Source organism: Trachinotus anak, unplaced genomic scaffold (assembly GCF_046630095.1).
Source record: "Trachinotus anak isolate AG129_WGS33_773 ecotype Australia unplaced genomic scaffold, CSIRO_AGI_Tana_v1 ptg000009l, whole genome shotgun sequence".
In the NCBI taxonomy this organism is placed as follows: domain Eukaryota; kingdom Metazoa; phylum Chordata; class Actinopteri; order Carangiformes; family Carangidae; genus Trachinotus; species Trachinotus anak.
In genome coordinates, this window is record NW_027273860.1 from 12673843 (window position 1) to 12688302 (window position 14460).

The 14460-nt window shown below is 40.3% G+C and overlaps 1 protein-coding gene across 3 annotated transcripts in view; it reads right to left on the minus strand.

Annotated features, from left to right (window-relative positions):
• Positions 1-2024: 2024 nt before the first annotated feature.
• pip4k2aa (phosphatidylinositol-5-phosphate 4-kinase, type II, alpha a) overlaps positions 2025-14460 on the minus strand; it is a 31325-nt gene continuing 18889 nt past the window's right edge. For 2 of the 3 annotated variants that reach the window (XM_071485422.1, XM_071485421.1), the window contains 5 exons: positions 11254-11370; positions 7744-7857; positions 7044-7284; positions 6647-6750; positions 2025-6532 (listed from right to left, as the gene is read on the minus strand). In XM_071485422.1, the coding sequence (XP_071341523.1) occupies positions 6452-6532; positions 6647-6750; positions 7044-7284; positions 7744-7857; positions 11254-11370 (657 nt within the window). In that variant the 3' untranslated portion in view covers positions 2025-6451. The remainder of the gene's footprint in view (positions 6533-6646; positions 6751-7043; positions 7285-7743; positions 7858-11253; positions 11371-14460) is intronic. The other variant, XM_071485423.1, reaches the window with a different exon arrangement.

The following is a 14460-nucleotide window of genomic DNA, read 5'->3' on the forward strand; positions in this document are numbered from 1 at the left end:
TTCAGTGCAGGCCCGACTGGTGTGTTCTCCCGGTGTTTCATGCAGGAAAACCCAACAGTCTTGTATAAAACGTTTTCCAACAGTGAAAATAAAACATTAAAAAAAATATAGACAAACTAAACAGAATAAAATACGGCGTAGACTCTACCTGGGATAATGATATGCTGTCCGTCTCTGCTGTGGTTTGCAGGGGTCAGACTGCCCCCTGGCGGCCGTGACCTCTCACTGTGGCTCAGCTGCGTGTGTGCGTGTGTGTGCGTGTGTGTGTGTGTGTGTGTGTGTGTGTGTGTGTGTGTGCAGCAGCAGCTGCAGCACACGTTGCGAGCAGCTCTTTTGTTTGTTGTCCCCGCTCGTCCTCCACATTGTACTGACGGTGCACGGCAGCCTCCGCCCCCTCACCGCGGCGGGGACGTGGACACGCAGCTGCCGCCAACTCCTCCTCTTTAGAAGATCGGATTTTATGTCCATATAGGAATAATTCCCTTTTTCTCTCGCTGTCTGTGGTGTGTCATTCTGAAATACTTCATGGTCAATTTCACAAGCTGCAGAAAAGCAGGGCGGCTTTTCTTTTTTTTTTTGTTCGCGTGTTCTAAATAAATCAGATATCAATTATCAATCAAATCAGTTTATTTCCGCATGTACCGTGGTGCAGAACAAAATGCACAGGTTATATTTAATATTTAACATCTAAACAAAGCAACGTGATCGAAACCTAGCCCATGTATTTTTCCTTATTTCATTCTGTGGGATACAAACAACAGACAGTGTTTTGTGTAACGACGCTTCCTGTCAGACTTTATTCTTTATTCTCATGTGTTGATGTCGAATGGATAGACGTGAACAATTCGTTAAAATCAAAATACTGACACTATAACAGACCAAACGAAAATGGGACTTGTTGGGATAAATCCAAATAGCCCACTTTAAATATATGCGACACCATGAAATGACACACCCCGCGACCCAGTCTAAGGTTGAAGTGCTTCGAGATGTTTTCCACTCTAGAAAATAAATCTAATTTCTTTTTTTTTTTAAATTTATTTATTTATTTTTGAAGCGCTGAGTGACGGGCAGGAAAAAAACAAAAAACCTCTCGTACCCATCATAACAGTGGACCTTTTGTTTGAAATGAGCAAAGAAAACAGTGGATATTCCTGAGTAGCAATAACAAACACTGTCATGGATAAATATGCTGTCGTGCTCTCGGGCTAATACAGTTAAATGTGGGAGATATGTTGCGTGTGCTGGACACAGTCACTGTCTGGCGTTGAGTCTCTTGAGTGGAAAGACTTTGGGTCACATGAGGAAACATTTCCATCTCATTGATGTATGAAATCAGACTGAAGATGAGGCTGTTAGAAGCGTGTCGCTGTAGTGTAATTTTACCACAAAATTATCGGATTGTTTTACGATCTCACGCTTTCATTAACTAACAATCGCCTTTTTTTTTGGGGGGGGGGGATTTGCTGCCACTCCAGTAATTTCTGCCACAAGTTTTAATACAGAACATATTTGCGCGCTTTTTGCTCTTACAGGCTACGAGCTATTCATTCGCCTCATTCATAAAAACAAAACAAGGATAGATAAATAAATACATAAAATTAATCACCCCGACATTCATCGCTATTTAAATCTAATTAATTGCAACATATAATAATAACTTGCACAAATTCATATCCTCAACTATCAGCTACAGATATTGATGAAATGCATTATACTACATTGTGTCAGCAATAACTGGGGTGAGACTGATGCACAAAATTTTTAGGCAAAAATAAAAAAAATGTAAAACAGAGGAATGATTAAATGAGGCCAGTTAAACCGTCTAAAGCTCTTTTCCTTTCACTGCTCATGTGAGTCATTTTTTCCTCTCTCTTTGTAGACACTAGTTGTTAAAACCACTGTGAAATATATCTTCTCAAACATACAGTTGTGATGTAGTACACAAAGAAAATTAAACAATGAAGGAATAAATTTAGGACACGGGGTTGTAAACAACAAAGGACAAACCATCAGAGGTAAACTTTGAGTTAAGCAGAACAAGTGCTTTAATTGGTTTGAGTGAACGCTTATGGAATGGAGTGTATTATTATCATCAACATCATTAAATGTGAAGAACAATAAACATACAACATCATTTTGGCCTTTCTGCCACTGAAAGGGAACCAACCATTGTCAGACAGCAATAAACACACACACTCACATACACACACAATAATGCTTTAACCAATGCTTAAGTCTTTTAGATGGAGTCTAAAAGTACTTGGGGCTGTTGTGAGGCCAAAGCACATTCTGCAGGGAAGAGATTTCCTGGTCTGGCGTGTGTTGACTTGACTTCTGCATGCAAATTCACCAGGTTCAACTATTTTTAAGCACTTCCAAAAAATATTGTCGTCCACAAAGGTTTGCTGAATTTTAATTTTAAAGCCAAAAGGAAATTTCCCCAACTCTGCAGATGTTGCCTGGCCTCCCGTCATTTGCATTTGTAATTGAATTTTCCCGTAACACTTGATAAACCACATGAACACAGGGCTGTTTCCCACAACTGTGGACATGTTCACATATGAGCGATGCATATCTCGCTCCATCTCCAGGTAAGGAAAAAAACAAACAAACAGACAAAAACAAATTCAGTTCAAACAGATACATTATAAGATACACAATGTTCTTCAAGCTCATGTGGGGTAGTTCTGACTGCTGGAAGATGCTTTTGGCAAGTTAACGCTGGCAGCAGGTTGACTGGTGGGTGGGGTTAATGGGTGAAGGAGCTCATTCATGAGAGAAGTCATTAAAGCAAGGACTTATTCATTTCAAGGTACAGCAGCAGGCCACATGTTATTATTGTCTTTCATTTGCATCTGTTAAAAGCCTGGCATTGCTTTCCTTATATGACATCCAGAGTTATTATTCCAAAAACAAAACAGAAAAAACCCACTCTCCCAGCATGCACTGCTCTGTTTCTGTGTTGACATTTGCTAATGTTGGACTAAAGCAAGCTTCCAGGGCCAAACAGAGCAAATCAGACTAGAAGATGATTGTGTTCCCTCGTTCTGTTTTCCTTATAACACAACCTATGTACATTAATAACAAAACAGCCCAGTTATAGTGAAAGAACATAGAAATATCGACTAACTGCTGACTCAAGATGAACTATCAACTGATAATCTCCCCAGTAACAAGCAGGTGGTCTGGGTTACACAAAAAAAATGGAGGTAAGGAAGTAAGAGAACATAAACCAGTTTCAGAAATGAATGGGAGTTGTACATTGCAGCTAAGTGAAATTCTGGACAAAAACAGTTAAAAATATCACATTCCTGAAATGTGACTGCATCTGTGGTTAGTGAGTAAATGTGATGAAGATGCTGACAGGCTCCTGAGGTGGAGGGGAAGCTGCCAGTTAGCGAGGACAAGCGTGACAAAAGCACAATCACAACACACATACTCCACAATGCACTTCCACACACAAACGTTCTTTATAAAGGCAGGACCAGCGTGACCGAAGAAGGGATTAATATCAGCACACCACCTCCAGTCTGGAGGAGAGGGATAAGGATGCCTGTACACACTGAATAATCTGAATGGTGGATCTGAATTTACAGAACGGAAACAGATCCAACATCTATAAATTTAAGACAGCTATTCACTTTTTTTTTGTCAGTTAAAACACAATCATTACAAAGGTTTTGTTTAACTGACTGAACAAAAACTAAACACGGGGTTTAGTGGAAGATGGTTGAGCAGGGGGTTGAAAATAAAGTTGGAAACAATGCATGTCAAAGTAAACACCCTATTATTAAAATAACCTTTTACCTTTGTTTTAAAAAAAGATTACAAAATATAAAATTAAATAATTTTGGAGTATAAAGGCACACATCTTGCACAGTGTATACAATGAAGAACAGTTATTTAAAGCATGGTAGGGAGTATTTTACGCTGAACAGCTCACAAATGTGGTTAAAGTGGAGGGACACAAAGAGAACCCGAACAGCCAGCAACACAGACTATAGAGGGCGAAGGAAACTTAGTCCTGTGACATGCAAATTTTTTTTTTTTTATGACTTTTTCTTTTTTTTTTTTTTTTTTTTTTTAAGTACATACATACATACATATATATACATACATACACTATATATATATATATATATATATATATATATACTAAGCATTGTATCAATTCAAGCAGTATCATTCTTCATTTACCACAGCACCATCATTCATTCCCACGGGTGGCTCCTTTTTAAATACAACTATATTTCATGACTAAAATCCAATGTAAAAATATAAATGTGAATATAATCTATGATATCTAAACAAACATATTGTGATGGAAGCTTTTTGCATGGGTAAGAATAGTCAAGGAGGACGACTTTACTTGTTTTAGTTGGTTATCCAGAGAACGTCACACGCACAACAACTTTTCTCACTTACATACATGTATATTGCATTTCCCTTATTAAGACCATGTCAACTAATTGGGATCATATTCGTAACATTTGGTTCCTTTCCTCTTGTGCAAAATATACAAAAAAAAATAAAAATAAAAAAAATAAAAAATCCTCAAACAAAAACAAGAAATTCTTACCACATCAATTCAGAAAACCGCCAAATTCAAACACAGATAAACCACCTTTAAAAATGTCAACAATAATAACAAACAACAACGAATAACAGACTCACAGCTGAGGTTAGAGAAGAGAGCGATGCTGTTGGTGTAAATGACTTAACAACATGTATCTTTACATATGCAGCTACTCTTCCCAACCTCCCTCCTCCCTGTTCTCCCCCCCCCCCCTTTACAATTTTTGAACACTGACACACACACACCGTTCGCCATCACTGGGTGTGTGCTGGTACGATGCTGGAGGTAAACCGTCTTCTGTTTGCCCTGAACGCATGAGCACAGTCACACTGTTGCCTGGTCCCAAAGCCCACCACGACAACACTACAGAGCAGTTCTATAAGGATCGGAAAGGTGAGTTCACAAAAGCCCTGTGAACAGAACTTGTCTCACTTTCCCTGTCTAACAATGCAGTAAGTTCTTCCCAAACAGTCCCTGTAAGTAGGACGCACGGGTGAGAACTGACGGAGGAGACAGGATTTGAGATCAGGCTTCTAAGATTCAATTCTGAGAGAGCTGAGTTCCTTTTCCTCTTTGTTGCAGCGCATGTAACAGAACAAGAGCTCCTAACCTCGAACAACAAATAAAAGTGCAACATTTTTGTTTATTTTACTCATAAGGTGCTGATGGCAACAGAAAGTGAAGGGCTGCTGATGTTTCAATCTGACACCCTATATGAATTATAACAAGGAGCGACTTATTCTTAATCGCTATAGCCACACAAAACTTCTGGGTCATTTCCTGTTACAGGAACAGAAACCATAACTAACTAACAATGCCCGATATATTCAGAGTGAATGCAAGTAAATGACACTAAAGAGAAGCTGTTAACTCAAATCCCTCTTCTTCTCATTTTGAGGTACATATTCTTACCTCAGTCGTTCTTAATCACATCTCAACAAAGCAAAAGGGACAAAGCACTGAGAGACACTATAGTGCAACTAGTGCTGATACAAGCATTATAATTTATTGCAACAAGGGAATTCATCTCAGCTAATGAGAAGTGTGGTTTGAATGTGTGGCAAGAGGATAACCCAGAAGCTCAATTCATTAACTGCACATGAAGGACCGGGAGGGGAGGGTGAGGTGTCTAAAGGGAGGGTGATGGAGGAGGAACCAAAACAGGAAGATTTGTTTGGCTGAGTACTTGTATAGCGTTTGGTGGGGGTCTGGCTGTTGGCCTATTGGAAGACTGCTTCCTACTTCCTGAAATGAAGCAATTGCATTAGGCGAGGCTCAACATAAACTTCCTCTTTACATCCCACTCAAGCCTTTACTTTGCAAGAGGGACCTTGTGCTGTAATCTGATCTCTGCATTCCCCATGACCTCACACTATACCACTTCATACCCTCCCCAGTCTCCCCCTGAACGTCATAAGGGAAAGACAAATACAAACATCAAAAATAAAGAAATACATGGTGCTGGATGTTATGTTAGAGGCAATAAAAAAAGCCATATTCCCACATAAACAACCACACAGACAAATTATATTAAAAAAACGTAATGACTACAACACTTTCAACTTTCAACACCCTTATCATCCAAAGTATCACATGAACAAAACTCAACAGAGGAGAGGTTAAATGTAAACGAATGATGTTTTTTTTGTTTTTTTTTTTAGCTGCAGAGCGTGGCACCCCACTGAAAGAGAAAGAGGAAAAAACAGGGAGGAATGAGGAAAATGGATGAGGGAGAGTGATACAAAGCCATCACAGCACCTTATTAATTCAGCCTCTCGATGGTTTGTCTCTCCGTCACTTTTCTTCTCCGCCCTACTCCCCACTTGCCCTCCCTTTCCCATGTGCCTCTGTGCCCCCTGTTGCTCCTGGAGGCTATGACAGGATAGTGGTGATGAAATCATAAAACCTCTTGGAGTACTGCTCTGGATTCACCGTGGAGATCTCCGCTCCGGCCTGCAGAGGGACACAGAGACAGATGACATTCACTGTACATAGTATATTTGTCTATAGTGTGGCATTATTTTTTGAACAGAACCACTTAAATAGTTCTTGTATGCAACTACACACCCCATGTTTGACTGTCTTGGCGGCGTGGGCAGCTTTCTTCTTGGCATCATAATGCTGCAGGATGTCTATGACAGCCATGAAGTAAACCTCCTTCCTGGGAGCACCTGAAGTTTAAAACAAATGCACTGAAAATGAGAATCTACATATCTGCACAACAGAAAGGAACAAATAAAAAAAGAAAAAAGAAATCAGCTACTGTTAAATCTGACAAACTAAATCCTTAAGATGCTTTTGACAACAGCAGGTCTGATAACTAGAATAAAAAGCCACATCACCAGTAGGGGGAGCTCTCAGTACTGTATTTATTATTGAACTGTTGGATACAACCCTCAAAAGGCAGAGGTTGTATTTAACATTGTGCTGTAAGCCTGAAAAGCACATACACTCGGCTACTCACTATCATTGCTTTTGATGGCATAGACGTCAATGGAAGGATCAAACTCTCCAGGTGACAGAGGCTTGGTGCTGTCCAGGGTGTTGCTGGGGCTGTCAGGGGGCGTCCCAATGCCCCCTCCGTCACTCTCCCCCTCCTCCTCCGCCTCATTGTCCTCGCTCTCCACCTCCTCCTGCTCCGATCGCTCCACGTCGTGGATCCCCACCAGTAGACTGTAGTCCATGAGCTTCAGCTGGGCCAGGAACTGAGGATGATGGAAGGAGGTAAGAGTAAGATTAAGATTACGATTAAGATATCCTATATTAGTCCCACAGCGGGGAAATTTGCAGCATTACAGTGGACAGTGCCTAAGAAAAAACTGCAAATGTCAGTAGGACAGCAGAGGAAATGAAAGCATGTGTGAAGATGGAAGGAGAAAAGATAGCAAAGAGTAGAATAGAGAGAGAGATGAAAGAGTGGAGCCAGAGAAAGAGGAAATGCATGAACTCTGACAGAGAGAGATTACACTGTAGGACGGGCGCCCTTTACAGCAAGATTTCGTGCCTCAAAACATTTAAACAGATACATCTTGCTACATTAAATGCATTAAAGCTATTGACAACAACGTAAAATGCTAAGCTGCAAGTCACCTAAATTTTGATGATGTTCTCACTGAGTTGACAGAAAACCATATTTTCAGCCATATTTCATTGTTGATACATACCTCCACATCTTTCCTGAGCTTCTCCAGGAACATTTTCTTGTTCTCCTCGTTAATGTAGATCTTCTGCCCGTCATTGATGAAGTCATTGTCCTTGTACGTGGGCAGCTCCTTGGCCTGCCCATTAGTATTGGAGATTAGCGACCAAACAAAAAACAGTCAAAACCACAAGACCAGCTGTTCAAACCTGAGAGGCATGGCACTGTAGCTAGCAGACCTGGGCAAAAATGTGTCAGAATTCTGGTGCTTGAATCAAGTGTCAATTTTTGTTTTAGAGGATGAATAACAAACATCAGTTCATCCAATCACACAGTTAGAATCCTTAAATATATTTCAATATTGGTCAGGATATTCGACAAAAAGGTCTAAATCTGAATAATAAGACAAGATTTAGTAAAATTAGTAACACTAGCATCAGTGTTCTTCATCCTTTTTCCCCAGAGTACTTAAACAACATTTTAATATACTGTGTTATTCAATAGATAAGATCAGGGGGTATTTCAAAATGCACAATGACAAAGATGAATTCTGATCCTAGAAGTGAGTCATGTCAACACTGTGTTTAAATGCATCTTCCTGACAAGACCATCCTGCATGTTGAAATACTCCACTGACATAATGAGGCTTTGAGCCTGTGGTTTGTTAGATAAGCCTGTCTGATTCAGCCAAATGCAACATATATCACTGGTAAAATGACTTGGCCAACAAAATACAGGCAGTCTGTCCAAACCAAGGCTGACCTCTTTTCAGGCTAAATGATCTGACTGTATAAAACAGTACATGCAACATGCTCACAGCAGGGCACAGATCCATCTGATGCACTGGTTTTCATATTTTCCATATTGTTTATAGTTTTTTATAGTTTATATATAACTGCATTGACTTCTCAGCACCATGAAACACAGGGCACTCAGCATTTTTGTGACACAGGTTTGGACATTTTTGCATTAAAAATGCATCTGGTAGATCCATACTCTGTCTGAAAAACAAAAAACCAAAAACTTGTTGGACGTCCAACTCAAAGCCATGAAACGTCCTTATTCACACTCGACTGGACACCGAAAAGCATCCATTTTATTAGTTTGATAAAAGAGTATATTCTCCCGTAGACAAATGATACTAACCTTGTTCATCTATGATGCTTTTCGGAAACCAGACAGTGGTTTGCAGCTAATTCAAACTGTGTCTTATTGCTCTGTAAAGCCAGCATATCTTTCTGACGGATTCCCACTATTCAGCCTACCACCACGATGAAGCAGTTTCCTATTTAAGTGTCTTTCTACTGGGATTAACGGTCTTCTAAACCAGGCTGCAAAACTGCCAGCAGCCTGTAGGGGGAAGAGGTGTTATGTGAAGGGGGGAAAGGGCCTAGCTCTGAGTCACTGAGAAAAGAAGAGAGCAGGAAATGAGGTAACAGGGCAGCAGCAGCGGTTTAGTTACTACAGTGTTTCTATGGCAGCAGGAGAAGAGCAGCAACACATAACAGCACTTGATAGCACTAGAATGGGCTTGGACTGCACACACTGACACACATACAGTGCATACACATAGAGAATACACCTTTACACAGATGAACACAGGAATACATCTCACAAAATAGGACATTTGAGCATATATATACAGACATAGACCTCCAATTTGCAATAAATATGGGATGAACAACTTGCTAGACTGAATATAGATGCGACATAAAAAGTAAATGGAGGACGCAACGCAAGGCTGACTGCAGAGTGAACATGACCTGAAAGCATTGTACAGGCCTGTCACCTAAACTGACACCTCAGCCCGCACATCCACCCATCTGTCTACGAATCCATTTTCAACTGCTGTTCATTTCAACGCAATAGTCGTTTTACCTGGTTTACTGCAGCTTACACTTTCTTCCAGTCACGCAGAGGATTTTATCTGTTGGCCTGCTACTGAATTTCTCGATTACAATGACTGCAATGAAACGTGTCTGACTCTTGAGTGATGCACGACATTTAGGTAGGTAGAAGAACAGAAATGTACATTAGAGGCAGGAGGAAAGAGTGGGTTGTTGATGAGCCTTACAAAGCTGTGTGACAGGGGAATTCCCCTCCGGTTTTAAAGAGCAAAATCTAATTTCTTTTCTTTCATTTTTTATCTCCAATCAGCTGGTTGGAAAATGATTCTTGGCCTTTGACAATGTTGTTATCTCAGAGGAACAAAGCCGTGCTTTTCTGTAGGATTTGTTCTGTACAAACATTGGGGTGCTCCTCAACCGTTGTATCCAGTTTCTGCATACTACTGCTGCTGTCAGGTGCAGATTACCATCCACCATCAGGTCTGTTAAAACTTTCTTTTTGTGGAATACTTTGATCACTTACTAACAAATCAGCAGATTCATATAAACCACGTAGACATGCAAGGCAACAAGAACCAAGCACTCTATGTGTTTATTCAGCACTGTTAAACATACGGTCTGAGCTGTGTGGATCATTTTTGTAGAACTGTTTGGGTGTGTACGAGTACGAATTGTTCTGTAAAAGAAAACAGTTCTGGAGAATGTAATCCAAACATGAACAATAAATCAAATGTGCTTCTAGTAGTTTGAACCTAAATGTGTTTGTCAGATGTTCCCTTTAATGACCAAAGTGTTGCTACATTAAAAGCAGAATTTCTGAAGCCACTGTGGGCGTCAAATGCTGGACCCCTGAAACTAGAAACAAACTGAGAACACAGGTAGAAACTTTATTCACTCAAGGATACAAACAATACTTAACTTTGAAGGCTGTGGATATTAAAAAAAATTACAGAATTACAGCTTCCTACCACCTCCATCCCTTAAACAAATCTGACTCATCTCTTAGACTAGCTTTTAACGAATGCCCTGAGGCACCTGCTCACCCACTTGCTAAACAAAGTGCAGCAGGGAGCAGGACATGGAGCCAGGAAATCATTTCTTCTTTACTGGTTTAAAGGACAAATCTTAATATGAGTTCTGTCTTTATTACTGCTCTTGTTAGCACGGGTTGGTTAATGTCATTTTCTTTTCAAGTTGTACTGTAGAATATTTTATGATATTATGTGACTCACTAGTTAGTTTCGGTTTTTAACCAACAAAAGCAAAAAATTCTCCCCCTGACATTTATCATCTTTCCAGCAGTGTAAGTTTGCATTTCCTCTTTTCGTCTCTGGTTTCTGATTGTTTTTTTTGTTTTTTGTTATTTGTTTTTTTGCGTCCCTCCCATTAATGCCGCCAACTTAGTCTTCCACTTCTTGCTCTCCAGTGTTTCAGATACATGTAGGTGCCGTTGAGTGAATGGTGAGAACAAAAATGAACTGTCTGGCAAAACTAAAACTGAATTTGCTGACAAGTTGAGCAAAAGGTGAATGCAAATGGATGAAATGTGTGCAAAATATGGCCTTGAAATAACTGTATCAGCTGGAGAAGATCGAGGAAACGAAAATGCTCGGCCGTACAAAACAATAACAATAAAATAAGATTGGTTTAATAGATCATGCCTGGTATATGAGCCCTGGTTCTCTTACATCTCTTACGTGTTTCATGGCGCAGTAAAAGCGCGTGGCAATCCGCAGTGTTTGCAGCCTTTGCTGAACGTTACCAGATTTGGGCCGCGGGGGCACATCCTCTGGTGGGGGCGGCTGCTAGAAAAGGGGGAGCGAGGGAGGGACGGTAGGGGGAGAGGAGAGGAGAGAAGAAAGGAGAGAGGAAGGGAGGAAGGAAGTTGGAAGTAAAGGCAAAGTGTTTAAAATGTAACAGAACACAATTGTTTTTTCAAATTGGTAGAGGGTTGGAAAGGGCATCAACGCGAAAGATCCGTATGACCCGTCTAGATGTTTATAATCCTTGGATAACTTTCCAATGACTGGGTAAAGAAAGTGTATGTCTGTGTCCAACAGGTTTTTAATGTAAAAATAAATATAATTTTTGCAATTTCATGTATCAATAGGATTTTAGACTCTGTCCCAAAAAATATGGACTAAATGTCAAAATTTAAGACTTGTAATGTATGTATGCATGACTCTGGTCGGCCTACACTGGTATTATGACTGCTAGAGAAAGGAAACAGCCTGGTAGTGGTACTCTAAAGGATACTAGGAGCTGGAGGTGAGCAGAGCGAGGAAACAACTGTAAACTACTTTGCATTCTACGAACCTGTGTTCTCAAACATCTATTCAGGTGTGGTACCATTTTTACTGGCTTACAATACTGGAAAAGGGACCATTAATAAAATATCAAGGCACTTCACACTCAGTCATACCGACACATTAAAGCCATGTGCCCCCAACGGAGATACCAGCCGGTGCTGGTGTGAGGAGAGAGAGGAGAGTAAACAAAAACAACAAACAACTGCAGCGGAATGCTACTGAGCACAGACCTAGAGGAGACACAGGAGATATTCCACAAACCAAGAACCAGTAGCTATTTAATATCATACAAACACAACATCTAGATTTTCCAGGTCACGAAAAAAATAAAAATAAAAAATACTGCGAACGCACAAATCACCCACACCAGTGTTGGCTAAATTGTGGGTCCTAAATGGGTCATTGACAGGTTTTTATAGTTAATCACAAATAAAATAAACTTGTATAATCTGATGGGCCTAAATAAGACCAAATTTACCTAGCTTCGGCTCTAGTTAAGATCATTAGAGAGTAAAAGAAACTAAAATAAAAACCCACTGATCATTTGCTGGAAAGCCACTTGTTGTTGTTTATTTGCCAAAACCCTGGGGCTGCAGCTACAAGAACTGCAAAATGTATTTTACTAAAAGAAAAATACATGTATATGTGGGTAGAAAAGAACATGTCCACAATATGCAACAGAATGGGGGCTGGTGTTCATACACATTGGACTGTGTTAGAAATAATGTAACTTCAAAATAGATGCAGAACAACATTGTATACCATGCAGATGCATGCATGAAAGGGAGAGGGTCATGCAGTCAGGAGAGAACCCTGCCATGCTTGTTGTTTGTGTGTGTGAAGCAAATTGAATACACACACACACACACACTAAACCGTCTTAACAAAACACATTATTTTTCTCTTTCATTTGGCTTCATGAACCCTCTTCTCTTGGCCAGCTGCAGTGTGTGTGAGTGTTCACACTAGTGGGAACTAGTGATGGTGTAATGTTAGATGCACATACTGAACTTTAACAACAGAAGAATTCTTTGAAGGAAACATTTATTCATAGCCACTGAGCACCTTTACAGGGTAACTGGAGGTTAATTTAAGCATGTCAGTATGTAAAAACCTGTTTCATGTGGAGAGACCAGCATGTCTCTTGTCAGATCCTTGTCTTTAATGTCTGAGCCTTGTTGCGACTCTGAGACCTGTTGTAAGTCAGGTGTGAACGTGTGTGCACATTCAAAAGTATTTGTGTGATCACCTTGTGTATTCTGCATTCTGCATGCGTGTAAAAAAAGTAAAGACTTCACCTATGGAGGTGATTCCTGTGTCATGCTTATTAAGCTGCATTTCATTTAAGGTCAAACAGCCAAAGAAATCACCCTACACTAACAGCAACAACTTGTCTTAATATGTGAGTTAAGGTAAGAGACAGAGGTAGTTAGTGTTGGAAAATAACATCTTCATTCAGGCAAATGTATTTGCTTCTTAATATGTGTTGCTAGACTATAAATGGTGTTTCACACACAGCTGAGCCGCAGACAAAAACAGGTCACACAGCAGGCTCACATGTGTTAAATCCTCAGCTGCTTTGTTCTTCCACTCATCTGTTAACCCCAATAATGTTTTGTGTCTTCTTCCACTTACAGTGTGCTATTTTTAGTTTGGGGATTCCCTAAAGTCCGCCATGCCTCACTGCATGGTGCCACATGATTAAGCCCCTGTAAAACCTGGTGGAAAGTTCAAACCCCTCTGGGTCAAAACTGTGGAACTCTCATGTACCTTTTTAATGGTCAGATAAATCTTTGCAGTGTGACGTGTGGAGACATGCAATGAAAAAAAAAATCCCTTTGGACAGCCATCCGCTTCCAATAATGCAGAGCTAACAGGTCAGAAGAACAGCACTCCAAAGTCACAGTATTCAAAGATGCTCTATCAGCTACAACAGGTCAAAGCATTCATCTAAAAGAAAATATTGACTGTATCTATGAAAATATCAATTTCTATTGTTAGCTGATACAATTTTAACAGGAAGCAGAGTGAACCATCAGGTCCTTCACAATTTCAGTGACGATTCGTTTTTCACAGCTGACTCCTCCCAAGCAGAGCGACAAACTCAAAACAGCCAGTTTCTCGCACCAAACAGCAACATTTCCATCACTATCAAACACACAAAATCTCTTGCTCATATATACTGCTCACACACACACACACACACACACACACACACACACCAGTCAGTCAGATATACAGGTGTATAGGAAACACACCAAACACAGGACTACTCTAAATCTTGAGACAACATCTGATTGAATAAAACTCTAAACCCAACACATCCCCAGACAGACACAGACACACACACACACAACTCTGAATCTTTCGCACACAGACAGCAAGCAGGAGAACTGATGGAACAGCAGAAGCGAGGTTAGAGGGGATGAAGCAAATTAAAGAAAAACAAAGAGCGTGCAGGGGCTAGAGGGGAATGGGGTGATGAAGCAGGTGCTAACTGAAGGAGATGGATATTGGCTACTGTCATCCCCACCCAAAGAGAATTAAAAGCAGACGCCAAAATTGTGTTAGCTGGGTCATTTGGGT